Raw genomic sequence first — 11,366 nt, 5'->3', positions numbered from 1 at the left:
GGACCTGATGCCCTGCCAGAAGAGCTTGGTGTCGTACTTCCTGTTCAGGGTGACGGTGTTCCACACCCGGATCATGTTGTCCCCGACGCCCACGGCCAGCATCCCCGAGGCCACGGGCGAGGAGCTGAGCGAGTACACAAACCCCCCCAAGGTGGGCAACGACCAGCAGCACTCCAGCGTCGACAAGCTCCAGCACTTTATCTAACAGAGAACCACACAGGAAAACTACATTAGTGAGACGGAACAAAAAGAAACGTTACTATATATTAGTTTGATTTATTTTTATATATATATATATATATATATATACACAGTACCAGTCAAAAGTTTGGACACACCTTCTCATTTTTTGAGAAGTTTTTTCTTTACTTTTATTATTTTCTGCGTGGTAGATAACACTTTTTTTGTTTAGTACATCATACCATATGTGTTCTTTCATAGTTTAAATGTCTTCAGTATTAATCTACAATGTAGAAAATAATAAAAGTAAAGAAAAAGCTTTCTCAAAGAAATTAAAGGTGTGTCCAAACTTTTGACTGGTACTGTATACAGCGGGTGAAATAAGTATTGAACACGTCGCCATTTTTCTCAGTTAATATATTTCCAAAGGTGCTATTGTCATGAAATTGTCACCACATGTTGGTAACAACCCAAGTAATTCATACATACAAAGAAAAAAAACAAATACATTCAGAAATTAAGTAATGTGTATTAATGTGAAATAACACAGGAAAAAAGTATTGAACACATGAAGAAAGGGAGGTGCAAAAAGGCATGGAAAACCAAAACATCTGCTGGAATCTTTCAGTAATTAGAAGGCAATCTGGCCCCTAGTCAGTGCAAATTAATATCCCAACTGATGGCCTATAAAAAGGTGTCTCATTACCAAGGTGTCACATAAGAAGTAACTCATGATTGGTAAAAGCAAAGAGCTCTCTCAAGACCTTTGCAACCTTATTGTTGCAAGACATACTCATGGCATTGGTTACAGATGCATTTCTAAACTTCTGAATATTCCAGTGAGCACTGTTTCGGGCCATAATCTGGAAGTGGAAAGATCATCATTTCACCATAAACTGGCCACGACCAGGTGTTCCTCGCAAGATTTCTGACAGAGGAGTGAAAAGAATTATCAGAAGAGTTGTCAAAGAGCCAAGGACCACTCGTGGAGAGCTTCAGTAAGACCTGGAATTTGCAGGTACAGTTGTTTAAAAGAAAACAATAAGTAATGCACTCAACCCCCATGGCCTGTATGCACGCTCTCCACATAAGACTCCATTGCTGAAGAAAAAGCATGTTGAAGCTCGTTTAAAGTTCGCAGCACGAAATTTGGACAAGCCTGTGAAATACTGGGAGAATATGGTCTGGTCAGATGAGAGCAAAATGGAACTCTTTGGATGACATAATGCACACCATGTTTGTAGGAGACATGGCACTGCACATCATCCCAACAGTGAAGTTTGAAGGTGGGAACATCATGGTGTGGGACTGCTTTTCAGCATATGGTACTGGCAAATGTCACACAATTGAAGCAACGATGAATGGAAAAAATGTATCAAGACATTCTTAATTAAAATCTGCTGCCATCTACCAGGATGATGAAGATGTAACGAGGGTGGACATTTCAGCAAGACAATGAACAGCCAAGGAAACTCTCAATTGGTTTCAGAGAAAGAAAATAAAGCTGCTAGAATGGCCAAACCAATCACCTGACTTGAATCCAATTGAAAATCTATGGAAAGAACTGAAGATCAGAGTTCATAGAAGAGGCCCAGGGAACTTTCACGAATTGAAGCCTTTTTGTGTTGAAGAATGGGTCAAACTCACATCTGAGCAATGCATAAAAGTAGTTTCTCCATACAGGAAGCGTCTTGAAGCTGTCAAAGGCTTTTGTACAAAGTATTCAATAAATATCAGTAAGCGTGTTCAATACTTTTTTCCTGTGTCATTTCATATTATTAGGCATAACTTAATTTCTGAACTAATTTGTTTTGGTTTCTTTGTATGTTTGGATTACCTGGGTTGTTACAAACATCTGGTGAAAATTTCAAGTCAATACCACCTTTGGAAATATATTTACTGAGAAAAATGGTGACGTGTTCAATACTTATTTCACCCGCTGTATATGTATATAAATAAATATATCAAAACTGCAGTAACCTCTCTGTCCATGGAGGTGCTGATGAGCAGCTCAGTGTCGTCCACCACAGCAGAGGACAGGTTGAACACGATGCGGTTGTGGTTCTGACTGTCTGCTGATGAGCCCAGCAAAGTCCACTTCGGCTTCTCTGGTCTGGCGAGGTCCCATAAGACCAGCTCCCCTCTGCATGCATTCACACGCACGCACAAAACACACACGCACACGCACACGCACACGCACACGCACACGCACACGCACACACACACACACACACACACAAAGGGACGAGAGATTTAATTACAAAGTGAAACCACTGTGTCTACTAAGGAGTCAAAACATTGACAAATGTGACAGCAAATATGGTACAACATGACAAATTGTCTGTGACAGAAACGTCAGAGTTGTTTATAACCCTCAGAGTTGTTTATAACCCTCAGTGTTGTTTATAACTCTCAGAGTTGTTTATAACCCTCAGTGTTGTTTATAACCCTCAGAGTTGTTTATAACCCTCAGTGTTGTTTATAACCCTCAGTGTTGTTTATAACTCTCAGAGTTGTTTATAACCCTCAGTGTTGTTTATAACCCTCAGAGTTGTTTATAACCCTCAGTGTTGTTTATAACTCTCAGTGTTGTTTATAACCCTCAGTGTTGTTTATAACCCTCAGTGTTGTTTATAACCCTCAGTGTTGTTTATAACTCTCAGTGTTGTTTATAACCCTCAGTGTTGTTTATAACCCTCAGTGTTGTTTATAACTCTCAGAGTTGTTTATAACCCTCAGTGTTGGTCATAAACCTCAGAGTTGGTCATAAACCTCAGAGTTGGTCAGAACCGTTTGTGGTCGCAAGGTTAAGCATGAAACGATTTCTAAGCAGCAGTGAGAAAAGGAAGAGGAAAAGGAAGGATGAGAAGTTCAGAGAGAAATTACGTAAGTTAACACATTATTTCCATTCAAGAATTCGTCCGTGGGAGTGAAATAAATGTCTGATAATGTTTCAAGTTCACGCTGAGGGTTATATAAAAAAAACTTTCCATATGAAAGAAACCAAGAGAAAAGAAACCAAGAGCGGGCACGAAGCCTAGCAAAGTGGGTGCGTCTCTCTGGTGACGTCCTACCCAAAACAGCTGGTGACCACATGTGTTGGCATCCCCTTGGGCCAGTGAACGGTCAGCCAGATCCTCTCCTTCACGCCGGGGTCCACTGCAGCACCTCGTCTCTTCAGGAAGGGCAGTTTGAAGCTCATGATGCCTGTGAGGGTGGGGACAGATGAGGGAGATCCCAACTCATTAAATATAATAATATCTTCATTATAATTACTTACTAACTTTATTTATTTTTATTATTATATATTTATAATAATTGTTTTGACTTTGAATCCCTTCAGAGGCACTTTAACCCCAAAAGCCTTAGAGCAGAGATGAGCGGTGCATGAGTACATGCACTCCCTGGCAGTCTGACCCATGGCCATGGGGTCAGCACCAGACATCTAGATATACATTTACATTTACATTAGTCATTTAGCAGACGCTATTGTCCAAAGCGAAGTACAAGGGAGAGAACAGTCAAGCTAAGAGCAATAAAACCTGGTGTAATAATAAATACTGCTTTTTTTTTTTTTCAAGAAATAGAAAACCACATAGAAAGAAAAAGAAGTGCGGAACTGTCACTGCTTAAGTGCAAGTTAGGCCAAGGAGCCAGTTAGGAAGGGAGGTGGTCTCTGAAGAGTTGGGTCTTCAAGAGCTTCTTGGAGGTAGAGATATGTCTATGGTTAGCGCCTTGCCCCATCTGTAATCCAATTCTATCCATTCTCTGTTCAAACAACTTGCTTCCACAACTCCAGTCTTATATTTGGAACAAGAGCAATCCGAGATTTCTGACCTCCAGCAAGGGTCCGTTAATGTATTTATTTGTCCGTCTGTTTGTCTGTCTGTCTGTCTGTTGACAAGATTTCTCAGAAACTACTGGGTGGATCTTTCTGACATTTTAATGAGGATGTCCCAGGAGCAAGATCCACCTCTTGTGAAAATTTCAGAAAGATCCGCCCAGTAGTTTCTGAGAAATCTTGTCCACAGACAGACAAACAGACAAATAAATAAATTAACGGACCCGATCGCATAACCTCCTTGCTGGAGGTAATAATTAAATGCTACAGTAGTGGGCGGTGTCCTGTACAGCACACACACGGTTCATTAGGGGCACGGCACCCTCTGCTGGTCTGTCCTGTACAGCACACGCACGGTTCATTAGGAGCACAGCACCCTCTGCTGGTCTGTCCTGGCACAGTTTGGAAGAAAAGGTTTATTTGTTTTTTTGCAAAACAATATTGTCTGATATACCCATCAGTCTTATATGGCTCTAGTGCCCTCTAGCTTTCTGAACGACCAATCAGTGAACTGTAGGGAAGAGACCTACATATATTAAGATACTTATACACCATGTCAACACATGCAAACGCAACACAACACACTGGGTTAAGGTTAGGGTAAGAGACCTACATACATCAAGATACTTATACACCATGTCAACACATGCAAACGCAACACAACACACTGGGTTAGGGTTAGGGTTAGACACCTACATACATCAAGATACTTATACACCATGTACAGAGATGCAAACACAACACGACACACTGGGCTTGGGTGGCTGCTTACCTTTGCCCTTGTCTGTGCTCCAGATGCGAACAGTCTGGTCTTTACTGCCCGAGGCCAGGAAGCAGCCCGCTCCCCCGCCCCCCCCAGCCCCCCCGGGCTCCGTCCCAGCCTCTCCTGCATCTGAGGGGAAAGGCAGGAAAACAGAGAGAGAAAGAGAGAGAGAGCGAGAGAGAGAGGGAGAGAGAGAGAGAGACAGAAAGAGAAAGAGAGAGGTTTTCAAAATGGACGTCTCTACCACGTTTAACACCTGTGCTTGTTAGATTAATGAAGGTGGCCATTAACCTGTATACCACTCTACTTTAGGCTCTGAAACTCTACTATTTAGAGAAGATTTTCACTGTTCTGTGGGAATTGCAAAGGGTCCTCCACTCGCTCTCCCATCCTCAAACCCATCTCCACCCACCCTCCCATCCTCCCATCATCCTCCACCCACCCTCCCATCCTCCCATCATCCTCCACCCACCCTCCCATCCTCCTCTCATCCTCCACCTTCCCTCCCATCATCCTCCACCCACCCTCCCATCCTCCTCTCATCCTCCACCTTCCCTCCCATCATCCTCCACCCACCCTCCCATCATCCTCCACCCACTCTCCCATCCTCCACCCACCTCCACCTGCTCTCCCATCCTCCACCCACCTCCACCTGCTCTCCCATCTTCAGGCCGGCTGTACAAGCCCTCCTCCCCAGGCTGGGGGCACCAGGCGAGGGCGTGGATCTCATCGTCGTGTCCCCGCAGCCGATGGATCATGGCGCCTTTTTTGCTGATGTCAATCACTGCCACAAGCCCATCTTTGTATCTGGAGGGGAAGGGTTGTCAGGCATTAAACACGTCATGGCAAACAGAACTACTCGTTGCAACCTACTAGTGTTGCACCGATACCAATACCAGTATCGGATGGGGCCCCGATACAGCACTAAAATGGTGGTATCGGTATCGGCGAGTACCAACAAATAGTGCACCGATACCATTTTGATGCTTGTATGTCACTTAAACATCAGCAAAGTCCCCATGTATGATATCCGCTACATATGTAAGGGATAATGTATAGAACGCAGGTCATTGTCGGGAAAATAAGCCCCGACAGGGCGAACAGCACCCCGACGCGAAGCGGAGGGGTGTTGATTCACCGTGAAGGGGCTTATTTTCCCGACCATGACCGGCGTTCTATACATTATCCCGCTTATTATACGGCTAAAACTAAAACAATTACTTAACACAGTGTGTCTTTTTACAATGTATTTGTTTTTGTTACTATACATAGTGTTAAAAAGCAGAGAAATAGTTCGCCAAAGACGTTGAACTTCAAAGACAGTTGAACATTCTTTAGAACACAGCTGCTCAACCGTCCGCTGAAACTCCCTTGATAAGTTACCGTACTACTTGCGGAGTGCTACGAAAGATGTGAATCAGAGGCAAAAAGGCCACTTTCCTTGACAGCGGTCATTAACTGCATAGCAACGGTCAGTTATCGGAAAATAGTTGACCGCAGAACGTTGGGAAGCCCCATTCAAGTGAATGAAGCATTCTACAGCATTAAGAAGAGCCGTGTAATAAGGATGTGTAAAGTACTTTCAGGTTAGAGTGCAACAGTGAGCAGAATAAACACACACACAGTTCTCCAGCGGATTACTGTATCCGTCTCATCCCAACCACTACTCCCTAAGGGGAAGGCCTCGGACCAGTAACTGGATATTTAGTGTCATCACTTAGGGTAAACACAAAATAGATACATACATACACATCTAATTAAGATTTTTTTTTTAATAGAGCTGTCAAAATGAACGTAAAAAGAAGCCGTCACAGAATTATGTTCAACGAATCTGTGTTCTCTTCCAAAGTATCAGCACACACACAGCCCACAATATCGGAGTGAGGGGAATGTTTACCCAATGGCGACGTGGTTCTCGTTGTGAGGCGAGCAGGTCAGGCAGAAGATGGCACGGGGCTGTGGCATGAAGCTGTGAACGTTGATACTGTTGTGCCAGAAGCACATCACCACCCCCTTCTCATCCCCCGTCACCACCAGAGTCTTCTCCTTCGGAGACCAGTCCACTGCTGTGATGGTGTGCTGCAATGTACAACTGTACAGTCACTAACCTTCTTACAGACCTGACTTTTACAGTCAAGGATGGATGTGCACTTATTTCTGCCTTCAAGTCTAGGCTAAAAACCCACCTTTACTCCCTGGCCTTCCTTTCCCCCTGAACTGTTAACCCCCTGTTCTTGCCTATGTGGGGTGTCCTGTTATTGTATTATTGTTATACTGTATTATTTGCCTTTTAGTGTCATTGTAAAGCACTTTGGTCAGTTTATGCTGTATATAAATGTGCTCTATAAATAAAGCTTACTTACTTACTTATCAATCAGAGAATGTCAGTAAAACAGAAGCTAACCTCATGGGCATTGTGTTCGGATATCACAACCTTCTTTTCGATGTCCCAGATTTTTACGGTCTTATCGTCAGATGTGCTCGCACAAAAGCTTTCTTCTCCATGGTGAGGACTCCAAACAAAGCCTGACACCCGCTCCTTGTGCCCAGATAGTTCTCCTGGAAGAGGAAGTAAACATCATGGACTGGTTCAATCACAGCAGTTCATGCAGATAGCGTGATCACAGGTTACAGCATGAAAGACAATTCAGTGAGTAAAATTCCTTTTGTAAGCACTAAGCCAACTTACCCAATATTATTGGTGATGCTGCTGTCACTTGTACTAAGTATATTGAGTTTCTTGCTCCAAACCCTAGTATTCCTTTAGCATTAGTATCACTGCATCGTGAGCAGTACCAGTTTGGAGAGGCCGGAAGAAGTCTTTCGTGCATCCTGAAAAAATAATAGAGTTGTAGATAGAGGGGCAAATATATAAACTCAAGTTCAAATTGCAGCCACTCTTTACAACGCACATGCCGCCCCGACAATTCAACGCAATACCTGTAAACTTGTCGAAATTGTCGTAAATATCCTACGGACACCGAAAGGGACCAAACCTTACCTGTAATAAAAGGGAGACCTAAATGCTTTGAGAACTCTATATTTTAGGCCCTATATGTGTGTTTTCTGGTTGGATATCGTTATTCAGCCATATTGAAAATATTTCTGATTGTGTAGATATTAACTGGGTGCATCACTCAGTCTTTCCAGTCTTTTCTATACATTGAACAGTGCTTGTTGCCGTACACTTCTTGCCGTAAAGCAATACGTCCTGCCTAATCAAACATGGCTGCTCCCACATTGACAGGGGGAGGTAAGGCAGATATAAAAATGTTAATGTGCAAGAAAATGTTAAGAATTTTATGTCACTCGATGTGTTTAACTATGCTTCATTAATGTACCCACTTGATGTTCACAGGTTTCAATGTCCTCCGACGTGTCGCAGGACAACTACATTCAAGGTTAGCTTAAACTCGTTTGCAACGGCTACGACCATCTGTGCTAATATTGTCTAACCTCACTTTTAGAGCACGCCTTTAGTAAGCAAGCGAAGAAAATTGTGTCAGTTCGTGTCAGTCATGACATGTACCTTGTTGTGTCTCATCTATATTTTCTATCGGTACTGGCAGGTTATGCGGAGTAGGTTCGCTGCAGACTACATGCTGCATTCACACAAGTGCACCTCTTGATGGGCGTAAGAAGTGGGAGAAGGGGAACCTTATTGTTTATCCACCTCAGCAGGCGGATGAGCCACGCAGACCAGCGGTAAGCGTTTACCTGTCATCGCTGGAAATTATCTTTACTTTAGGAAAATAATAGGAGATGGAGCAAGACTATATGTGAAGCTGAAAGGCTGTTGGACGTGATATATTCCTAGCATTGGAGCAACTAATGCGGGATTGCAATGCAGAGATTCCACTTCTGATAGGACTGTCTAACTAAAGTTTACTCCCAAGTTGTGTGCCTTGTCACTATCATAGAAAAGACATATCTTGACCATATGGGTTTAATAAAAATGCAACTTTGACCAACAGGAGGTGTTCCACTGTCGACGACAAACTAAATACAGCAAAGACAAGATGTGGTACATAGCAAAACTGGTGAGTTTTTTTATTCCCTTGTCACAACAATCCTATCATGGAGAGGTACATATGTCATAGAATAAAGCACAGGTCTTTATATATAGGTAAACTATTTACTCTTGGTTACTGATTTCAGTGAGGTCACTTGCACTTTTTCTTCAGATATTAAATTGAATTGCCCACTGTATCTTTATCAACCTGTCGTTGGTGTGAGTCGTCTGATTGCTTTTACATCCTTAACCAGGTCAAAGGCATGACAATTGACCAAGCCCTTGCTCAGCTTGAGTTCAGCGACAAGAAAGGAGCCAAAGTGGTGAAAGATGTAAGAAACCTTCAAATCATTGATGATTCTGACCTTGTTAGGCATGTATATGTAGAACAGTTAGGTTAGAAAGGAATCAAGTTGCATAGTGTGTTATGCACTTATAATGGATTGTGATTATGCAGAGTTATGTATTTAACTATGCAGCGCAATCCCCTGAAGTTACTAATGTGTTTTTCTCCGCTCATTTAGGTTTTACTAGAAGCCCAGGAGATGGCAGTAAGGAGTCATAATGTTGAATACAAATCTAATTTGTATGTTGGTAAGGATTCACAGTGGTCTCTCTTTGTTCTTTTGTGTTATATTTATTGTTAATCAATTGAGAAATAGTTTGTTTTGAAAGAGCCTCGTCACATTACATATAGATATGTTTAGAAGTAACATAAAAAATACATTTAGAAATGACATTTAGAGGCTTGAGAATTTCCACCTGTCTTTTCACATAACATATAGCATATAAAAAAAAATCATGATCCAACCATTTGGTCTGCTGAATACAATCAGAGTATTTTAGCAATGCTTTAAAAAGCGTTGTACTGTCAACACTGGATTGTACCTTTCAAGTGTAAAAAAAAACCCATCAGAAATGCCTATCAACAACAAAAACAACTCCTGTTGCTGTTCTGAAAGTGTGTCTCGTGTGTGTGTGTATGCGTTCACTGCTCACACTCTGCTCTGGCCCTGCAGCGGAGTCCTTCTCGTCCAAGGGCAAGTACCTGAAGCGGATCCGCTACCACGGGAGGGGGATGTTTGGCGTCATGGACAAGGTGCACTGCCACTACTTCGTCAAGCTGGTGGAAGGAACTCCTCCGGCGGCCGAGAGCACCACGGGCTTGGACCAGGCCAAGGAGTACGTCCAGGAACTGAGGAACCGCACCATTATCCATTCACTATAGTTCAGTCACTCTCAGCTACTGCTGTGTGTGTGTGTGTGTGTGTGTGTGTGTACATGTAAATAATGAAATAAATATCTCTTATGATCTGCGATGGTTATCTGTGCTTGGCCTGAATGAGCAGTGTATACCAACCAAAGGAAGGAGACTACGTACTGGGCTTTCTCTGTGTTGGACTCATGTTACCTTAAAGGAACGGTTTGTGTGTTATACCTAAAGGTTCATGTTAAACTGTGTGTGTGTGTGTGTGTGTGTGTGTGTCTGTGTCTGTTAGACACCAAGGGAACAGTGAATACGAACTCTAATACAGCGAGTGACCTTCTGTCCCATTCGTTAAAGACGATAAAGGACTAACAGTTGAAATACATGGGTTATTTTGGATGTCCACTACCAGTGAAGTGAAAACAGAAATTTGTAAAGTTTAACGACACAATTATTTCAATAAGAAATAAATATTTCTAACCCAGTCAATGACTATATTTCCCATTCAAACTGATTTAAAGTACGTATTTATGGAAAACAAGGGCTAGTAAGGTTTACAACTGAGAGTCTACTAGCCCAATTTTGTGTTACGTAATAGAGTTGGACTACAGGGCTTGCTAAATTAATCAATTATCAGTTTGCGACCTTTACTTAGCTTTGGAACACTAGTTCCTAAATACATTTTTTTTTCATGCTTTCTTTTTATATAAATATGTATCCAGTATATGAACTGCATTCATGTACATTACTTTATTAGTAAAGGCTGAATTATGTTTTTCATTGTTAGTTTAGTGAGTGGAAAAATGCATGACCTTCTACGTGTCAGCGGTTGGAACAGGAGGTGGTTAGTAGCCAGTGAGTGTTTGCAGGCTGACATGTGTTGAGGATGTTTGTTGAGGGTGGTGGGTGATAGATTAGTGCACACTGGTTAGGGAGACGTGCTGTTTGAGCATGTCTAGTCTGCTTCATCATCACCACAGACACCTTGATGAGACCCTGCATTGTTGTTGCAGAGACGTAGAAGGCCATTCATATTTAGATAGATGGTGGTCAGGGAGATGTGCTGTTTGAGCATGTCTAGTCTGCATCATCACCACAAACACCTTGATGAGACCCTGCATTGTTGTTGCAGAGACGTAGAAGGCCATTCATATTTAGATAGATGGTGGTCAGGGAGATGTGCTGTCTGAGCATGTCTAGTCTGCTTCATGACCACAGAGACCTTCTTGCCGACCAGAGGGTGAGGCCCTGCATTGCTCTAGCAGGTCCTGCATTGCTCTTGCAGTGCTGCTGCTTTTTTCTGTCATTTAGCAGAGTTAACAGTTCTCAAATATGAAATGTTTGGAAATCTAGTACAGCAGGA

General features: G+C 42.5%; 2 protein-coding genes across 2 annotated transcripts in view; one reads left to right on the top strand and one right to left on the bottom strand.

Annotated features, from left to right (window-relative positions):
* Window positions 1-7,697, bottom strand: part of gemin5 (gem (nuclear organelle) associated protein 5) — a 35,018-nt gene extending 27,321 nt beyond the window's left edge. The window contains 8 exon segments of the mRNA XM_080839507.1: window positions 1-201; window positions 2,161-2,323; window positions 3,255-3,387; window positions 4,794-4,913; window positions 5,431-5,591; window positions 6,682-6,863; window positions 7,189-7,343; window positions 7,474-7,697. The exon segment at window positions 1-201 is cut by the window's left edge and continues 12 nt beyond it. Coding sequence (XP_080695633.1) covers window positions 1-201; window positions 2,161-2,323; window positions 3,255-3,387; window positions 4,794-4,913; window positions 5,431-5,591; window positions 6,682-6,863; window positions 7,189-7,343; window positions 7,474-7,615 — 1,257 coding nt within the window. The 5' untranslated portion in view covers window positions 7,616-7,697.
* Window positions 7,698-8,007: 310 nt separating this feature from the next.
* On the top strand, window positions 8,008-10,383 carry mrpl22 (mitochondrial ribosomal protein L22). The gene is made up of 7 exons (XM_080860333.1): window positions 8,008-8,037; window positions 8,143-8,185; window positions 8,354-8,489; window positions 8,759-8,824; window positions 9,051-9,128; window positions 9,321-9,390; window positions 9,816-10,383. The coding sequence occupies exons 1-7, from the start codon at window positions 8,010-8,012 to the stop codon at window positions 10,022-10,024; spliced, it is 630 nt and encodes a 209-aa protein (XP_080716459.1). The 5' UTR covers window positions 8,008-8,009; the 3' UTR covers window positions 10,025-10,383.
* Window positions 10,384-11,366: the final 983 nt, after the last annotated feature.

Source organism: Sprattus sprattus (genome assembly GCF_963457725.1).
Source record: "Sprattus sprattus genome assembly, chromosome: 1".
NCBI lineage: Eukaryota > Metazoa > Chordata > Actinopteri > Clupeiformes > Clupeidae > Sprattus > Sprattus sprattus.
Note: the sequence above shows the minus strand (reverse complement) of the source record. Positions and strands in the feature narration are given on the sequence as shown.